The following is a 20802-nucleotide window of genomic DNA, read 5'->3' as shown; positions in this document are numbered from 1 at the left end:
CAGATACCCCATATGTTGGGAAAAACCACTGTTTGGGTGCACGGCAGGGCTCGGAACGGATGGAGCGCCATTTGACTTTTTGATTGTAAAATTTGCTTGAATAATTAGCGGACGCCATGTTGCATTTGGAGAGCCCCTGATGTGCCTAAACATTGGAGCTCCCCCACAAGTAATCCCATTTTGGAAACTATACGCCCCAAGGCACCTATCTAGATGCATAGTGAGCACGTGGAACCCCCAGGTGCTTCACAAATTGATTTGTAAAAATGAAAAAGTATTTTTTTTTTTTCACTTTTTCATTTTTACGAAGGCCTCACATGCCCCGGCTGCAGGGTTGCTGTGCCCTTTGTAGGTTCCTAGCTCGCCATGGACGCATCTTGCTATGGATTTTATTACATATTTGCCGTTCTATGAGGGTTTTTCTGTCATCTGGGTTGTTGTGGATTGGTTTAGTAAGATGTGCCATCTGGTCCCATTCAATAAACTACCCCGCGTCAAGACTCTAGCTGAGGAGTTTGTGAAAGAGATTGTCAAGCTCCATGGTGGTCCTACGGACATTGCTTCCGATAGAGGACCTCAGTTTGTGGCTCGCTTTTGGGGTGCTTTCTGTGACAGATTAAAGGTTCATTTGTCATTCTCGTCTGGGTATCATCCAGAGTCCAATGGACAGACCGAAAGGAAGAAGCAAGACGTCGAGCAGTTTTTAAGATGTTTTGTAGCAGATAATCAGGAGATGTGGTCGGAATATCTACCACTAGCTGAGTTTGCTCTTAATACGTTTTCATCGGCAGGGTGTTCTCCTTTTTTTTGCTGTACATGGAGGCATCCATCTTTCGGCCCATTTTCTAAAATTAGGGCGGCGGTGCCTGAGGAGGAGAGTTTCTCTGAAAATTTGGAAAGGGTTTGGACCAGGGTACGCCATAATCTTAAAGAGGCGAATAGGAGGTCCAAAAAATATTTTGACAAGAATAGAAGGGAGACATTGTTTGCAGTTGGGGACATGGTCTGGTTGTCCTCTAAGAACCTGCGTTAAAAAAACTGGGGCCTAAGTTTGTAGGACCCTTCAAAGTGGTTCAGGTGGTCAACTCAGCAGCGGTGAGATTAGACATTCCCTCATCCTGGAGAGTTAATTCAGTTTTTCATGTATCGTTACGGAAGAAAGCAGACACGCCACATAGGGAGGCGATGCCGACTGTCCCTCCAGTTGATGAGGACGGCGAATTTGAAATTTCACGCATTTTACATTCTAGGTGGCTCAGAGGAAGGTTACACTATCTCGTGTCCTGGAAAGGATTCAGTCCCGAGGATAATTCTTGGGTGGAAGCTGAGGACGTCTCAGCCTTAAGGCTGATTAAAGCTTTTCACAGGAGATTCCCGAATAAGGCTTGGCCGAGAGGATCCGGTGGATCCGGAGGATCCTCATAAAAGGGGAGGTACTGTTAGAATCTGTTTCTTCGGGACCATCCGCCATTTTGTTGTGGTTTTCTGGCTGTTGGTCTTTTTCCCCTGGTGTTGGTTTTGACTAAGGTCAGGTGATTGTACCACCCTTTATTACCCAGCACCTGCCTCCTAGTCCTTGCCGGACAACAGTGTTAATCCACGAGAGTTCTGGCTAGGAGGTTTGCTAGTAGTACTTTCTGTGTTTAGTTTTGTGCAGTTCTTGGATTCTCAAGTTCTGCCTGCTGATATTCCTGTATTCCCTTTTTCGTTTCTGCAGCTTCCTCTAGTTTCCTGCTAGGAGGTCACCTGTTTGTGTTTTCCCAGTCCTTAGTTCTTTCCGGGGCTCCTTTCCCTCTGGCATTAGATCTTCTTTTGAGTTTAGTCTAGGAAACGTCGGTGGGTCTATTCGCTAGGAATAGGTTGCCCACTCCACCGTAGGGCTTCAGTCTAGACCTAGTGCAGGGACAGCTTTTCTCCTTTCTGCCCTAGTGTTGAGTTTCAGTTTCGTAACAGACACTACAATGTATGGGGGGACACTACAATGTATGGGGGAACACTACAATGTATGGGGGGAAACTACAATGTATGGGGGGACACTACAATGTATGGGGGAAACTACAATGTATGGGGGGAAACTACAATGTATGGGGGGAAACTACAATGTATGGGGGAACAATACAATGTATGGGGGCACTACATGGGACACTACAATGTATGGGGGCACTACAATATGTTTGGGGGGACACTACAATGTATGGTGGGGCACTACAATGTATGGTGGGGCACTACAATGTATGGGGGGACACTACAATGTATGGTGGGACACTACAATGTATGGGGGGTGTAAGGTGGCTGCCGAACAAGTCGTGGATGGGAGTATGTGTCCCCGAAGTGCCAAGCTTCGGTGATGTAGGACCCGGAGAAGCAGGTTCCAGCACACATAGTGCTGAGAGGAATTTAATGGGCCTGGATTACAGGGCCGGGTTTTACGAGCAGTTGAAAGAGCTGGGGGGGGGGGGGGAACAGCTGCTCACTTACCTCTAGTCCAGGTCTTGGAAGGCTGATTTAAGACAGCTGCGCCTGTCTCAGTCTGTCTGTGTGTGTTGGGCAAGGTTAGCAGACCTTGCATGTGCTGCTCACACTCTGCAGGAGGCAGAGGAAAGCACTTTGTTTAAACAGCTGAGGCCGTGCTGCATGGACTTGTTTTGAGCCTTGTTCTGTTATTCCTTTTTGTGCCAGGAAAAGGCTGTTACTTTTGTTTCCTCACTGGTGTATGGACACTAAATAAACCACCAGTTTGTTTGAACCCGCGAACTGCATCACTGTGTGAACCTGTGCCTACCTCCAATGCGGCCCAGTGAGTACAAACCCCTACAGGGGACACTACAATATGTATGGGGGGGCACTACAATGTATGGGGGGGCACTACAATGTATGAGAGACATGTAGTGGGGGACACTATTTGAATAACAAATTGTCGGTCCATTTTAACCTATTTCTCTTATGAAAATGAAAAATGAAAAAAAATCTTCACTGGGAAAAATGTAATCTTTCATTTTCCTGGCAAAATGTTACAAATTTATGAGCTGTTACTGTGTGATCAAAATCTTCACCACTGCTAGATTGAATCCTTGAGGGGTCAGGCTTCCAGTATAGGGTCACTTGTGAGGGGCCATACACAGGGTAATGGGACTGAAGAAGGAACCACAGCTCAGTGACTAAGACTTGTGGCCTATTTAATGGAATTATTAGATAACTGTATCTATCCGTCTCTTCTATCCCTTCTGCTCATCTGCCCTATCCTTCCTTTCTTACCTTGTGTGTAAGGAGACTTGTCTACAAATCCCCTCTCCTCCAGAAGAAACACACCATAGTGCCTCATATACAGTAGGTAGATATCCCTCAAGTCATAGCTCAGCCCATTAAAGAGCCCTGAAGCATCGGACTACAAGCGGCAAAACACTGAACATTTCTTCCTTCTGGAGGAGAGTTCATTTGTATTACTTATCCCAGGAAACTTTCTGTAAAACCCCCACAACAACTGGATTATTGAAAGAAGAATCAACACCCTGAAGACTGTCACCTCATCCAGCCAAATGGTGTCGTCCACTGAGCAGATGAGCAATCAACAGCCCTGAGTATAATGTAATATTATATATATGGTGGTAGGCTGACTCGCTCGGCCGCTTCCGGAAGTAGACTCAGGAACCGGGTTCTCTCTGCAGGCTTTATTGTGTGGCATAAAGCCTTGCAACTTCAGCAAAAATAAACACAGCCTTCCTGGCAAAATAACAAAAGATAAACAATATCACAGTCCATAGCAGTGTGGGCTTCGCCACACAGGTTGCAGTCCCAGCTTTCAGCTCCTCTCTGAGCTGTGGCCTTTCAGTCTCGAGTCTTTTCCACTTCAAACTCAACAGAAAAAAAAAAGGTGACTGAGCATTTAAAGCTTGCTCAGCCACACCCTGAGGTGGAGGTATGGGCAATTACTTCCCTCCCATCTCTACGTCATTCCCATAAGGCCACACCCTTTGAAAGAGGTAACCCCCAGCATATAGCATGCTGGTAGAAATTCAGTAGGTCTCAGTTCACACAGGAGAGCATCCTGAGTGACACATACCTCCCCTCGCATATAATACCAGTATATATAATATCCCCCCCCCCCCTCTGCCCAAAGCCGGGGGTTTGGGTACCTTCAGACACCAAGCAGGGAATTCTGGTGTGGGCATCAGCGTTAGCATGTAACTTCTCGGGTCTATGCTCCACATGAAAATGAAAGTCTTGGAGAACCACCTAGTTACTCTGGCATTCTTCCCCTTCTTTTCTCTCAACCACCTAAAAGGAGCATGATCTGACACCAATTTAAACTTTCAGCCAAGTACGTAATATCTTAGCATGTCTATGGCCCATTTTATGGCTAAGCATTCTTTCTCCATAATGGCATAATTTTCCTCACAGGACGAGAGCTTCCGGCTCATATACAGGATGGGATGCTCTTCCTCATTTATCTCCTGCAACAGCACGGCTCCTATGCCAACTTCTGAGGCATCTGTCTGGAGCACAAACTCTTTAGTAAAATCTGGTGCCACCAGGACCGGCTGCTTACAGAGTGCCAGCTTCAGTTGTTGGAACGCCATCTCGGTTTTGACCGTCCATTTCGCCATCGTTGATTTTGTGCTTTTCAGAAGGTCCGTCAGTGGTGCGACAATCATAGCAAAATTTGGGATAAACCGCCGGTAATATCCCACGATTTCAAGAAACGCTCCCACCTGCTTCTTGGAGAGCAGTTGCGGCCAGTTCTGAATTGCCTCGATCTTATGGCCTCCTCCTTCCCAATGGCACATTTTCTCGGATTTATCGTAAATCCTGCCTTGCTTAGGGCATCCAGAATCGCCTGTACCGTTTGCAGATGACTAGTCCAGTCTGGGCTAAAGACGACAATGTCATCAAGTTAGGCTGCAGCATACTTCTTATGTGGGCCGAGGATCCGATCCATGGCCCTCTGGAAAGTGGCTGGTGCCACCTGCAGTCCGAAAGGCATTCGGTCCAGCATCCTCTTCACCTCAGCTGAGATTACTTCAGGGTGGGCTTCAGTAATCCTATAGGGTTTGAGAGTCACCCTAACATGCGCTTCCGTCAGCACGTCATGGTCGACCACCTCCGTACGCCCTGGCAACTCCGAGAACAGGTCACGGTTCCGTTCCACAGCTCTCTACATTGTTGCTTCTGTGCCGGCGATAGAGTCTCTGCTACCGTGACATCCTCGACTTTGGCTTTCGGACTGGCTCCCAAACAAGCGTTTCCCGATCTTGCCACGCCTTGAGCAAGTTCACATGGTACACTTGGTGCGGCTTTCTTCGGCTAGGCTGGTGAACTTTGTAGTTCACTTCGCTGAGTTTCTCCACCACCTTATACGGGCATTGCCACTTGGCCAGGAACTTGCTCTCGACGGTGGGAATAAGCACCAGTACGCGATCCCCAGGCTGGAACTGTCTCAGTCTCGCTGACCGGTTATAGACCCCTTGCCTGGGCCTCTTGTGCTTGGAGGAGATGAGCCTTCACGATAGGCATCACTTTCGCCATCCTCTCTTGCATCTGGGCGACATGTTCTATGATGCTCTGGTAGGGCGCAACCTCGGCTTCCCAGGTTTCCTTGGCAATATCCAGGAGCCCTCGCGGATGTCGTCGTCTGTACATTAGCTCAAACAGGGAGAAACTGTAGAGGCTTGTGGGACCTCTCTTATCGAGAAGAGAAGGAATGGTAGCCGATAGTCCCAGTCACGACCATCCTTCTCTATGACCTTTTTGAGCATTGCTTTTAAGGCTTTATTAAAGCGCTCCACCAGGCCGTCTATCTGCGGATGGTAAAAGGAGGTTCGCAGCTGGGTAATCTGAAGGACTTTACACAGCTCCTTCATTACCTTGCTCATGAATGGGGTTCCTTGGTCCGTTAGGATCTCCTTCGGCAGTCCAATCCTGGCAAATAAATGGACAAGTTCCTGGGCGATGCTCCTACTCGACGAGCTCCTCAGTGGTACCACTTCCGGGTACTGGGTTGCATAGTCTATGACCACCAGGATGTATTGGTGGCCCCGGGCCGATTTGACTAAGGGCCCCACTAGGTCCATGGCAATCCTCTCAAAGGGGATATCTATCACAGGTAGGGGGATTAATAGACTAAGGAAGTGGGAGGAGGGCGCAGTTATCTGGCAAGTGGGGCAGGATCAACAATAGTTCAGGATCTCCCGGTAACACCCTGGCCAATAAAACCTCCTCAATATCCTCTCCTGAGTTTTCTTGATTCCCAGGTGTCCCCCCAGAACATGTGAATGGGCCATATCTAATATCTTCCGTCAGTATGGCCCTGGAACTAATAGCTGCTCCACTATCTCATAACCCCTTGGTTTGATCACCCGATACAATATCTCCCCCTGAACTGCGCAGTGTGGGTACCTGGTGTCTGCCCCCGGCTCTTGAGCAACCCCATTACAGACAGTAACATTGTCCCATGCCCCCTTCAAGGTCAAGTCCTGAACTTGAGCAGACCCAAAGCTCTCTCCTGTCACCTCTAACTCAGGGAGGTCGGCCTCCTCAGTCACAGTCTCGTCCTCGCCGCCGGAAAGGACACACAATGGGAACTCATCCCCTTCAGATGTCGACGGGGGTATTTCCTTAGGGACCTGGAATTTGTCCATGCATCTCAGTCCGGTTCCTTTCCCCCACAAGTCCCAGAAACACTGGAAATCGCTCCCCAATATGACGGGATGTATCAGGTCCTTAACCACACCGACCTCGTGGGATTGGGCACCACAGTCTGTTCCCACTGTCACTGTGGCCACAGGGTAGTCCTTTACATCCCCATATATGTAGCAAATGCCCACAGTCTTGGCAGAGATCAGCTGGTGGGGAAGGTTGGCACTGATTAGGGTCACTAGACTCCCTGAATCCAACAGTCCAAGCACCATCACCCCATTAACGGACATGGCACATGCCTGTGGCCCATCGCCGGGTCGACAGTCCACACTGCAGACGGGATAAGCATAATAGGAACAACGCTGGCCTAGGCTGCAGTCCATGGGCTCGGGGGACATATGACACCTGGCGGCTACGTGTCCAGGGTTGTGACACTGTCAACAGACTAGATCTTTAGAAACAGTCCAAGTGGGATGCCCCCCTGTGGTGGATCTAGACACCTTTGGTGGTGAACCCACCCCATTTTGGATATCCCAGTACGGAGAAGTGACTATATCCGGTTTCCCAAGGGATTTCTCAACCACCTGGTACCTCTCTACTAGGCCGATTAAGTCATCTGTGTTCTGGGGATCGCCCTGGGCAACCAGAGTCTGTACTGGCTTGGAAAGGGAGTGCACAAAACTATCAATCACCACCAACCATCTGGGCCGGAGTGGAGGACTCTGGCTGTAACCACTTCTGAACGAGGTGCAGTAGGTCAAACATCTGCGAGCGAGGGGGTTTGTTGCTGGCATACGCCCAGTGGTGGACTCGTTGGGCTCTAACCGCCATATTCACCCTCAGGCATGCTAAGATCTCTGTCTTTAGCTTGGCGCATTCCTTGGCATCCTGCAGTGCCAAGTCATAATATGCCTTTTGGGGTTCCCCCGACAAATATGGTGCCAGAACCTCTGCCCACTGTTCCGGTGGAAGTCTCTCCTGATCAGCCACCCTCTCAAAGACAGTCAGAAATGCTTCTACGTCATCCCTGGGGGTCATCTTCTGCATGGCCCGTCTTACCGCCTTCCTGACGTGGGAGTCATCAGTTGGCCCTGGGGTGGGGCAGTTGCCCTGCCCTGGATGGTGTCCACCAGAAGCTGTTCCTGCTGGTGCTGCTGCTGCGCCTTTTGCTGCAAGTGGATTTGTTGCAACAACAGTTTGGTCGTCTCCTGGTGCTGCTGCTGGCTTTGCAAGTGCTCTTGGTGCATCTGTTGTTGGCTCTGCACCAGGTGCTTAATGAGCTCCTCCATGCTGCCAGACTTCTCTGGCAGGCTGGTGGCCTTCACCCAGGACATCCACCGGTCTCCGTGGCAGGTACACATCTTCCGAGAATCTTGCACGCACTCTCACACCAACTGTGGTAGGTCGACTCGCTCGGCCGCTTCCAGAAGTAGACTCGGGAACCGGGTTTTCTCTGCAGGCTTTATTGTGTGGCATAAAGCCTTGCAGCTTCAGCAGAAATAAACACAGCCTTACTGGCAAAACAACAAAACAAAAGATAAACAATATCACAGTCCATAGCAGTGTGGGCTTCACCACACAGGTTGCAGTCCCAGCTTTCAGCTCCTCTCTGAGCTGTGGCCTTTCAGTCTGGAGTCTTTTCTACTCCAAACTCAACAACAGAAAAAAAAGGTGACTGAGCATTGAAAGCTTGCTCAGCCACACCCTGTGGTGGAGGTATGGGGAATGACTTCCCTCCCATCTCTATGTCATTCCCATAAAACCACACCATTTGAAAGAGGTAACCCCCAGCATATAACATGCTGGCAGAAATTCAGTAGGTTTTAGTTCACACAGGAGAGCATCCTGAGTGACACATACCTTCCCTCGCATATAATACCACTGACTCTGTCACAATATATATGCTCCAGCAGCAGCATCAGGAGGAGGTGCTTACGCGGCAAATGGAACTCCTTGCAGAGGCCGTTCGTGATAGGCCGGCAGCCCCTCCCCCAACTCCAGGTGATGACTCACACGTCTGGAAAGTGGTAACACGAGCCATGCAAAAATGACCCTGTGGAAGCTTTTTTGACTGTGTTTGAAAGGATGGCAGAGCGGGAGAAGCTACTGCCGGAGCAGTGGTCGGAGGTGATGGCCCCCTATCTAACTGGTAAGCCTCAGAAGGCTTATTATGACCTGGCCTTACAAGATGCCCAGGAGTATGTTAAACTTAAAACTGAAATACTGGCATGTGCTGAAGTGACTGTCAGTCAGAGCCCAAAGGGTTCACCACTGGGCGTATGATAGTGATAAACCCCCTCGCTCCCAAATGTTTGACCTTCTGCATCTTGTACAGAAGTGGTAGCAGTCAGAGTCCTCCATCCCAGCTCAGATGGTAGAATGGGTCGTAATGGACAGATTTATTCACTCCCTCCCTAGGCTGGTGAAGACCTGGGTTGCCCTGGGAGACCCCCGTAATGTGGACCACCTGGTCAGCCTCGTCGAAAGGTACCAGGTGGTCGAGAGGTCCCTAAGGAAGCCGGGAGGTGCTGCATCCCCATACTGGGGTACCCAAAGGGAGTCAGAGTCCCAAAAGAGGGATAGTAGAGCCACCACTGGGGGGAGTCCGTGGTCTCAAGGGGTCGCTGAGGGGTTGTCAAAGGCCGCTGGTAAAGACTTGCTCTGCTGGAAATGTCACAGTCCTGGACACATAGAACAATGGACGGCTATATCCTCTGAACAAATGGACTTCAGCATAGGGAGGTGATGTTCATACTATGCCTATCCTGCCTGCAGTGTGGACTATCAGCTCGGTGAGGGCTGCTGGCAATTCTCGTTACCCTAAATGGAGTACTGTGTCGGGACTCTTGGACTCGGGGAGCTTGGTGACCCTGGTAAGGGCCACACTGCCCTACCCCGGAAAACACATGGATGTCCGCTGTATCCACTGGGATGCCAAGGACAACCCCATCGCCAGAGTGACTATAAAAAAGAACCGTGGCACTGAGTCCCATGAAGTCAAGGTATTCAAAGATTTGCTACACCCAGTGATAATCAGGCAGGACTTCAGCCTGTTCTGGGACTTGTGGGGAAAGGCGGAGATGTCCACCGGAAAGCCGGTTCACCCATGATGAATCCTCATTGCAGTCGGAGGTGGATGAGTTCCCCGTGTGTGTTCTTGCTGGCGACGAAAACGAGACAGTGACAAATGAGGATGAGATTCCTGAGTTGAGGGATTCTGGGGGGAATTTTGGGAGTGCTCAAATGGAGGAACTTACATTAAAAGGGACTTGGGACAATGTGATGGTGATAAATGAGGTTGCCCAAGATTGGTGGCTGACACCAGGTTTCCTTATTTTGCAGTTAATGAGGATTTGCTATATCTGGTCACTTATCAGAGAGGGGAAGTATTAGAGCAGCTGTTAATACCGGGACCCTATAGGCGTAGAGTACTCTAGACCTGGCCCATTCTCATGTCTTGGGGGGCATCTGGTAATAGACAAAACCCAAGAGCGGATCCTTCAAAGGTGCTACTGGCCTGGGTGCCACCGGGATATTGTTAACCGTTGTCGGGCCTGTCCTACGTGTCAGTTAACTGTTCCAGTTTCACTCTTCCGCAGTACCCTTACCCATTATAGAGGTCCCGTTTGACCGAATTGCCATGGACCTTGTAGGGCCCTTACTTAAGACCGCCAGGGGTCACGAATACATCTTGGTGGTTTTGGACTATGCAACACAGTACCCAGACGCGGTATCACGGAGAAACTCCTCTGCCAGGAATATAGCCCGAGAGCTACTCCATATCTTCTCCCGGATAGGCCTTCCAAAGGAGAACCTGACGGGCCAAGGGATTCCTTTTATATCCAAAATGATGAGGGAGTTGCATAAGGTTCTCCAGATTACCCAACTACGGACGTCGGTGTACCATCCGCAGACGGACGGCCTGGTGGATAGGTTCAACAAGACCTTGAAATCTATGCTTAAGAAGGTCGTGGAGAAGGATGACAGAGACTGAGATTGCCTACTACCGTACCTACTGTTCTCCATTAAATAAGTCCCACAGGCCTCTATGGGATTCTCACTCTTTGAGCTGCTATACATATGTCATCCTTGGGAACTTCTGGATATTGCGAAGGAAGACCTGGAAAGCAGAGGTAACACCCCACTGAATTTTTATCGAACATATGGCCCAGATGCAGAACAGGATCGCGAGGGTGATGCCGATTGTGAGGGAGAGCCTCCTTCAAACACAAGAGGCCCAGGCAAGGTCTACAATTGGTCGGAGATACAGACAGTTTAGCCCTGGAGACCAGGTGTTGGTGTTACTTTCCACCATGGAAAGCAAGTTCCTGGCCAAGTGGCAAAGGCCATACAAGGTGGTCGAAAAGTTGAGTGACATCAACTACAAGGTCCACCAACCAGGGAGAAGATAGTCATACTAGGTGTACCACATTAACCTTCTCAAACCATGGTGAGACAGGGAACCGGTGGAAGCTACGTGCCTGGGGGTCCATCCTGAAGCCAGGGACGAGGATGTCACAGTGGCAGAGACAGTCATTGGCCTGGAAGCAACAGTGCCGAGAGCAGCAAGCTGCATCAGCGGAAAAGGGACTTGTTTTCGAAGCCGCCAGGTTGTACACAGGTTGTGGAGCATGAAATTCTGACTGAACCGCATGCGAGAGTGAACCAAAAGCCATATCGGATTCCTGACGCCCGCCAAAAGTGATCTCCAAAAAGGTGAGGAGAATGTTGAGCCTGGGTGTCATCAAGGAGTCACAGAGCGGCTAGTTCAGCTCCATTGTCCTTGTACCGAAGACAGATAGAGAATGGCGTTTTTGTAATGACTACAGGAAGCTAAATTAGGTGTCCAAGTTTGACACCTATACGATGTCCCCGGGGCGATGAGCTCCTTGGAAGGTTAGAGTCAAATATAAAGCCAAATATATCACCACCCTGGAACTAACGAAAGGGTATTGGCAAATTCTCCTGTCCTCAAGTGCAAAGGAGAAGATGGCCTTCTCTACACCTGACGGGTGCTTTCATTAAACCAGGATGCCGTTCAGTCTGCGGGGAGGCCCAGGTACCTTCCAGTGGGCCATGGACCGGATCTTAGCCTCTCACAAAAAGTATGACGCAGCTTACCTGGATACCATTGTGACCTTCAGCCTGGATTGAAAAGAAGTCATTTACAGAAGGTCCAGACGGTATTGGATGTGCTGAGGAAGGCAGGGTTCACCATAAATCCAAAGAAGTGCGCCATAGGAAAAGAAGAGGCAAAATACTTGCGTTACATCGTCGGAAGGAGCAAAATAAAGCCGCAAGTAAATAAGGTAGAGGCTATCCAAAATTGGCCACAACCGGTCTCCAAGAAGAAAGTTCGGGCATTTCTGGGAATTGTGGGATACTATCGGCGATTTTATCCCCAATTTCACCAGGATAGCCACTCCCTGACTGATCTTCTTAAGGGAATGAAGACATAGATGGCCAAATGGTCATATGAAGCGGATATGGCGTTCCAGGAGTTGAAGCTCGCCCTATGTAAACAGCCGGTCTTGGTCACAACTGACTTCACTAAGGAGTTCGTGTTTCAAACGGACGCCTCCGGGGTTGGTTTGGGAGCTGTGTTGTTCCAGGAAATAGATGGGCATCCAGTCCTATTCCTGAGTAGGAAACTCTCCTCCTGTGAAAAGAACTATGCCACCGTAGAGAAAGAGTGCTGGCCATCAAATGGGCAATTGAAACTCTGAGGTACTAACTGTTAGGCTGGAAATTCAGGCTAGTGTCAGATCATGCGCCACTGAGATGGAGGGAAAGGAAGAGGAAGAATGCCTGGGTGCCTCTTGAAGGAGGGGAGCCTGGTGTTTCGCAGGGGACAGCGGTACCTGTTGGCCACACAATCCCCACTTGACCGTTCATGAGAGAACCCATAAGGGAACAGCATCCCAAGAAGTCCTTGTCACAGGACACACATTGAAAAACAATTAAAATAAATTGTGGTAGATGTTTACAGCAACTTACTGACCGAACCGCCCGACGGTGAGGTTAGGCACCCCAGTGTCACCACTCCGGGGACACTGAGCAACTCAGGATTCAAAAGTACCCAACCTAACGACTTCCACTGGATAACTATAAAAGCTACATGGCATACTAACCAGCGCACCATACCCAGTGGGCATCATACGCAAATATACTGGGGCAGCCAAGGCTAAAAGAGTATTTTCGAAAGATACTACACTTGATCTTAGCCAAAGGCAAAGAACCGATAAAAAAAAAACAGCTCTACACCTACCAAGTGATGTAAACAACCGATGCTCTTCCACCAAGATGTCCATGTACAGATCCCTGTGTCCTTCTACATAATCCCACTCCTCCATGGAGAAATAGAGAGCGACGTCCTGACACCGGAGAGGAACCTGACAACCAACGAGAGCGACATCACCCAGAATCCTCCAGTGTACACTGAATAATCTCCCAGAAGTCTCCTCTCCTCTCATCACCCAGAATCCTCCAGTGTATACTATATAATCTCCCAGCAGTCTCCTCTCCGCTCATCACCCAGAATCCTCCAGTGTATACTGTATAATCTCCCAGCAGTCTCCTCTCCTCTCATCACCCAGAATCCTCCAGTGTACACTGTATATTCTCCCAGCAGTCTCCACTCATCACCCAGAATCCTCCAGTGTATAATCTCCCAGCAGTCTCCTCTCATCACCCAGAATCCTCCAGTGTATACTGTAGAATCTCCCAGCAGTCTCCTCTCATCACCCAGAATCCTCCAGTGTATACTGAAAAATCTCCCAGCAGTCTCCGCTCATCACCCAGAATCCTCCAGTGTATACTGTATAATCTCCCAGCAGTCTCTTCTCCGTTCATCAACCAGAATCCTCCAGTGTATACTGTATAATCTCCCAGCAGTCTCCTCTTATCACCCAAACTCCTCCAGTGTATACTGTATAATCTCCCAGCAGTCTCCTCTCATCACCCAGAATCCTCCAGTGTATACTGTATAATCTCCCAGCAGTCACCGCTCATCACCCAGAATCCTCCAGTGTATACTGTATAATCTCCCAGCAGTCTCCTCTCATCACCCAGAATCCTCCAGTGTATACTGTATAATCTCCCAGCAGTCTCCTCTCATCACCCAGAATCCTACAGTGTATACTGTGTAATCTCCCTGCAGTCTCCTCTCATCACACAGAATCCTCCAGTGTATACTGTGTAATCTCCCAGCAGTCTCCTCTCCGCTCATCACCCAGAATCCTCCAGTGTATACTGTATAATCTCCCAGCAGTCTCCTCTCATCACCCAGAATCCTCCAGTGTATACTGTGTAATCTCCCAGCTGTCACCGCTCATCACCCAGAATCCTCCAGTGTATTCTGTATAATCTCCCAGCAGTCTCCTCTCATCACCCAGAATCCTCCAGTGTATACTGTGTAATCTCCCAGCAGTCTCCTCTCATCACCCAGAATCCTCCAGTGTATACTGTATAATCTCTCAGCAGTCTCCTCTCATCACCCAGAATCCTCCAGTGTATACTGTGTAATCTCCCTGCAGTCTCCTCGCCGCTCATTACCCAGAATCCTCCAGTGTATACTGTATAATCTCCCAGCAGTCTCCGCTCATCACCCAGAATCCTCCAGTCTATACTGTATAATCTCCCAGCAGTCTCCTCTCCTCTCGTCACCCAGAATCCTCCAGTGTACACTGTATAATCTCCCAGCAATCTCCACTCATCACCCAGAATCCTCCAGTGTATAATCTCCCAGCAGTCTCCTCTCATCACCCAGAATCCTCCAGTGTATACTGTATAATCTCCCAGCAGTCTCCTCTCATCACCCAGAATCCTCCAGTGTATACTGTATAATCTCCCAGCAGTCTCTTCTCCGCTCATCACCCAGAATCCTCCAGTGTATACTGTACAATCTCCCAGCAGTCTCCTCTCATCACCCAGAATCCTGCAGTGTATACTGTATAATCTCCCAGCAGTCTCCTCTCTGCTCATCACCCAGAATCCTCCAGTGTTTACTGTATAATCTCCCTGCAGTCTCCTCTCCTCTCATCACCCAGAATCCTCCAGTGTATACTGTATAATCTCCCGGCAGTCTCTTCTCCTCACATCACCCAGAATCCTCCAGTGTATACTGTATAATCTCCCATCAGTCACCTCTCTGCTCATCACCCAGACTCCTCCATTGTACACTGTATAATCTCCCAGCAGTTTCCTCTCTGCTCATCACCCAGAATCCTCCAGTGTATACTGTATAATCTCCCAGCAGTCTCCTCTCATCACCCAGAATCCTCCAGTGTATACTGTATAATCTCCCAGCAGTCTCCGCTCATCACCCAGAATCCTCCAGTGTATACTGTATAATCTCCCAGCAGTCTCCGCTCATCACCCAGAATCCTCCAGTGTATACTGTATAATCTCCCAGCAGTCTCCTCTCATCACCCAGAATCCTCCAGTGTATACTGTATAATCTCCCAGCAGTATCCTCTCATCACCCAGAATCCTCCAGTGTATACTGTAGAATCTCCCAGCAGTCTCCTCTCATCACCCAGAATCCTCCAGTGTATACTGTAGAATCTCCCAGCAGTCTCCTCTCCGCTCATCACCCAGAATCCTCCAGAGTACACTGTATAATCTCCCAGCAGTCTCCTCTCATCACCCAGAATCCTCCAGTGCATATTGTATAATCTCCCAGCAGTCTCCTCTCATCACCCAGAATCCTCTAGTGTATTCTGTATAATCTCCCAGCTGTCTCCGCTCATTACCCAGAATCCTCCAGTGTATACTGTATAATCTCCCAGCAGTCTCCTCTCATCACCCAGAATCCTCCAGTGTATACTGTGTAATCTCCCAGCTGTCTCCGCTCATCACCCAAAATCCTCCAGTGTATACTGTATAATCTCCCAGCAGTCTCCACTCATCACCCAGAATCCTCCAGTGTATACTGTATAATCTCCCAGCAGTCTCCTCTCATCACCCAGAATCCTCCAGTGTATTCTGTATAATCTCCCAGCAGTCTCCCCTCATCACCCAGAATCCTCCAGTGTATACTGTATAATCTCCCTGCCGTCTCCTCTCATCACCCAGAATCCTCCAGTGTATACTGTATAATCTCCCAGCAGTCTCCTCTCATCACACAGAATCCTCCAGTGTATCCTGTATAATCTCCCAGCAGTCTCCTCTCATCACCCAGAATCCTCCAGTGTATACTGTATAATCTCCCAGCAGTCTCCTCTCATCACCCAGAATCCTCCAGTGTATACTGTGTAATCTCCCAGCTGTCTCCGCTCATCACCCAGAATCCTCCAGTGTATACTGTATAATCTCCCAGCAGTCTCCTCTCATCACCCAGAATCCTCCAGTGTATTCTGTATAATCTCCCAGCAGTCTCCCCTCATCACCCAGAATCCTCCAGTGTATACTGTATAATCTCCCTGCCGTCTCCTCTCATCACCCAGAATCCTCCAGTGTATACTGTATAATCTCCCAGCAGTCTCCTCTCCGCTCATCACCCAGAATCCTCCAGTGTATACTGTATAATCTCCCTGCAGTCTCCTCTCATCACACAGAATCCTCCAGTGTATACTGTGTAATCTCCCAGCAGTCTCCTCTCCGCTCATCACCCAGAATCCTCCAGTGTATACTGTATAATCTCTCAGCAGTCTCCTCTCATCACCCAGAATCCTCCAGTGTATACTGTATAATCTCTCAGCAGTCTCCTCTCATCACCCAGAATTCTCCAGTGTATACTGTGTAATCTCCCTGCAGTCTCCTCGCCGCTCATTACCCAGAATCCCCCAGTGTATACTGTATAATCTCCCAGCAGTCTCCGCTTGTCACCCAGAATCCTCCAGTGTATACTGTATAATCTCCCTGCAGTCTCCTCTCATCACCCAGAATCCTCCAGTGTATACTGTATAATCCCCCAGCAGTCTCCTCTCATCACCCAGAATCCTCCAGTGTATACTGTATAATCTCCCAGCAGTCTCCTCTCATCACCCAGAATCCTCCAGTATATACTGTATAATCTCCCAGCAGTCTCCTCTCATCACCCAGAATCCTCCAGTGTATACTGTATAATCTCCCAGCAGTCTCCTCTCATCACCCAGAATCCTCCAGTGTATAACCTCCCAGCAGTCACCTCTCCGGTCAGCAGCTCGGTGATCTTGCTGGCGAGTTCTAGGATCTTCGTCTCAGGTATTGGTGAATGCAGAGATTCTGTGGTAAGGGTCTTGCTCTGTCCTGTGGACCCCTGGAGATGGATGTTGGGGGTCACACAGTCACTCAATCTCTTCCTCACTATCGTGTAATCCTGTGTATAGAGAGATAGGAGAAGAGCCGATCATAGATTTTCTGAACCAAAATTGTTCATAAGAACCAGCGTAAATTATCTATAATATACTGAACTTGTAATGTCTTCACATCCTGTTCCGTCCAGATCCCAGAATTCTAAGCGGCGGAAGTTTGTCGACCGTCATATTGGGACACCCAAGTGATGGTGTTTCAATATGGAAACCCCTTGTGGTACCAGCCTCTTGCGCGGTACCACCAGCGGAACACCGTCACGAACACGCCGCCGGGATCAGCCGAATGATTTACTGACCGCCGCCATCTTTGTACAGGAGGAGCGCATGCGCAGTTTTAATGTGACTGCCGCTATCTGCACACAGATAGCGACGATGTGATTTACTGCGCCTGCGTGCACAGGGGTGGAGAGGGAGAGCAGACAAGGGGGAGAGCACATGGGGTAGACAGGTCAAAGAAGAGATCACCTGAGAGGAGAAGACAGCAGATGGAGAGAAAAAGCACACGGGGGAGACAGCTCAAACGGGACAGCACCTGAGGGGAGAACACCGCACAGGAAGGAGAGAGACAGCAGACAAGGGGGAGAGCACATGGGGTAGACAGGTCAAAGAAGAGATCACCTGAGAGGAGAAGACAGCAGATGGGGGAGAGAGACAGCACACAGGGGGGAAAGAGACAGAGCACAGGGGGAAGACAGCTCAAACGGGACAGCACCTGAGGGGAGAACACAGCACAGGAAGGAGAGAGACAGCAGACAAGGGGGTTAAGTACATGGGGTAGACAGGTCAAAGAAGAGAGCACCTGAGAGGAGAAGACAGCAGATGGGGGAGAGAGAAAGCGCACAGGGGGGAGAGAGACAGAGCACAGGGGAGAGAGAGACAGAGCACAGGGGGGAGACAGCTCAAACGGGACAGCACATGAGGGGAGAACACAGAGCAGGAAGGAGAGAGACAGCAGACAAGGGGGAGAGCACATGGGGTAGACAGGTCAAAGAAGAGATCACCTGAGAGGAGAAGACAGCAGATGGGGGAGAGAGAAAGCGCACAGGGGGAGAGAGACAGAGCACAGGGGGGAGACAGCACCTGAGGGGAGAATACAGCACAGGAAGGAGAGAGACAGCAGACAAGGGGGAGAGCACATGGGGTAGACAGGTCAAATAAGAGATCACCTGGGAGGAGAAGACAGCAGATGGGGGAGAGAGACAGAGCACAGGTGGGAGACAGCTCAAACGGGACAGCACATGAGGGGAGAACACAGAACAGGAAGGAGAGAGACAGCGGACAAGGGGGAGAGCACATGGGGTAGACAGGTCAAAGAAGAGATCACCTGAGAGGAGAAGACAGCAGATGGGGGAGAGAGAAAGCGCACAGGGGAGAGAGAGACAGAGCACAGGGGGGAGACAGCACCTGAGGGGAGAATACAGCACAGGAAGGAGAGAGACAGCAGACAAGGGGGAGAGCACATGGGGTAGACAGGTCAAAGAGATCACCTGAGAGGAGAAGACAGCAGATGGGGGAGAGAGAAAGTGCACAGGGGGGAGAGAGACAGAGCACAGGGGGGGGGGAGACAGCTCAAACGGGACAGCACATGAGGGGAGAACACAGCACAGGAAGGAGAGAAACAGCAGACAAGAGGGAGAGCACATGGGGTAGACAGGTCAAAGAAGAGAGCACAGGGGGGAGAAGTCAGCACATGGAGGAAAGAGAGAGTGGATAGGTGGGTGAGCACATGGGGGGGGGGTGGAGAGATTCTCAGCGCTGCAAAGCCTGCCCCCCATCGTGACATTACCGCACTCCCGATGCCATAGCATCGGGCCTCCATCTAGTTATTATATATTTATATATTCTCAGTAAAGGTTCTGTGAAGGTAAAACATCATCTTTATTACTTCTCACTTTATAAACACAAGGTTGTGTTGGTCTCTTATTTTTCAGTTCCTGAGCTGAGACTTTCAGATGATGCTGCCATTATCCGTATATATACTGTAGGTAATTTCGCAGTCAGAGAGAAATAATAGACAGATGTCTCACAGGGATAGAACTCGGATCCCAGTACAGGATAGATAGTAACAAGGTAACCCGGCCAGATATCCACTGGCTGATCTAGTCATTCAATAGAATAGGGAGAATCATTACATTTACTATTTGATTCTTAGTGTCCCCAGTCAGCTCAGGATATGGTGTGGCTGCGGAGCAGCACCTTATTATATGATATGGACCAACTAACAAACACTGCTGATAAAATGAACCAGCTGCCTCCCCAACTAGTTTCACCATCACTGGCTTCATCAGGAGATTGAGGCTGCAGTGGTAAATGGACGGGAAAATAGAGTTTATAAAAGATTGATTAGTGACGTCACACAGGTCCTATAAGCGTGGCTGTTCTTAAGTCCAATAACATTGGTGGACAGCTATGTCAATCACTAAACAAAAGCTAATAGACTCTACAAGGTTATGGGGAGGTTTCTCACCTCTCCAGTCCTATTATCTCCTTCCCCATCAGCACCAACGACCTAAGTCTTCCGGGTCGAAGCTATAAACAAGGTCCACTTATCATTTTGGTGCAGAAAAGGTAAGGACTAGTGTTGAGCGAGCATGCTCGACACTGCTCGGTACTCGCCCGAGCATCTCACTACTCGGGATGTTCGGCGAGCACCGAGCATTTCCGGGTTACTGAGGCGGGAGCTCGGGTCTCCGCCCTGCACGTTTGGCGCTCTTTACAGAGCCAATGAACATGCAGGGATTGCCAGCCAGTCACTGGAATGCCGCAGCCATATTGTTTGTGGGCATTACAGTGATTGGCTGTCCGCACAGTCACCTCGAGTATTTAAAACCGGGCGCCGCCATCTTGGACACAGTCGCTCCGGATCAGACAGTGTAGGGTCAGTGCTGCTGAGTTAGGGAGAGATATAGAGTGCGAAATACGTAGTGTAGGGTCTCTAAAGCCTGCCAAATTAAACAAACAGTCCTTCTCAGGGCTAATATCCATCCCAGATATCAGGCAGGCAGGCAGGCTGTATAGGAGACGCAGTGGTTATACCAGCAAACACTGCATTACAGTCCTGTGTGCTCCTGCTGGTCAAATTGCTAGACTTATCCCCCAGTCTCAGGGGCCAGGAAAAATCCTTTTTTTCTTCATCTAAATCCTGTATTTATTTTTTTTTCCCTCAGTCACTGTCCAAATACGGATCTTATTAACCTTTTTGGTATCCCCCCCCCCCCCCAAAAAAAAAAAATTGAGTGTGTCTGTGAGTGTTCAGACATCAATATATCTGTTTAAAATATTCTGGTGTAGGCCAGAGAAATAGAACTGTGGTTTTCCTCTTCCACGGCTCTAATCTCCTTTTTATTACCCTTTTTCCATTGATACTGCGAGTGTAAGCTATTTTACTTCATTTACAATGGGCAAGGCGCGTGGCAAGGGACGTGGAAGTGGACGTTCTGGTGATGGTCCGTGCAGAGGATGGGGCCGTGGCCAAGGTGAAAATGTGCCACAACCAACAGCCACATCTTCTTGCTCCCACTTCTTGACCGAATTACTAGGGAAGCACACTAAAACACCAGTATTGCGAACTGATCAGTGTGAACAGGTTATTAATTGGATAGCAGATAATACTTCCAGTTACCTGGGCACCACCACCTCCGGTCTGTCTTCCACACGGTCAAGTTTTAGTAGCCGTGAGTCTCGACCGCATACTCCTCCTCACCCTGATGCTCCTTCCTCCCACCATGCCGAGTGTAGTCAGACAGCAACTAATCCCACAGTTGGACACTCTGAAGAGCTGTTCACTAGTCCATTTCCATATTTGTGCCCCTCGCCTGCTCCGCTTGAAGTGGTGGAAGAGGTGATCCCATGTAGCGATGGCCAAATATTTGAA

The 20802-nt window shown here is 49.4% G+C and overlaps 1 protein-coding gene across 2 annotated transcripts in view; it reads right to left on the bottom strand.

Annotated features, from left to right (window-relative positions):
- LOC141258703 (uncharacterized) overlaps nucleotides 1-20802 on the bottom strand; it is a 291618-nt gene that overhangs the window by 218203 nt on the left and 52613 nt on the right. For both annotated transcript variants that reach the window (XM_073673723.1, XM_073673724.1), the window contains exons 2-3: nucleotides 16763-16933; nucleotides 12902-13025 (exon numbers count right to left, since the gene is read on the bottom strand). In XM_073673723.1, the coding sequence (XP_073529824.1) occupies nucleotides 12902-13025; nucleotides 16763-16933 (295 nt within the window). The remainder of the gene's footprint in view (nucleotides 1-12901; nucleotides 13026-16762; nucleotides 16934-20802) is intronic.

The sequence above is a fragment of the Phyllobates terribilis genome, unplaced genomic scaffold, assembly GCF_046119375.1.
Source record: "Phyllobates terribilis strain yellow unplaced genomic scaffold, ASM4611937v1 Scaffold_3__8_contigs__length_932513732, whole genome shotgun sequence".
NCBI classification, from domain to species: Eukaryota; Metazoa; Chordata; class Amphibia; order Anura; family Dendrobatidae; genus Phyllobates; species Phyllobates terribilis.
This window is presented reverse-complemented; position numbering and strand designations above follow the sequence as displayed.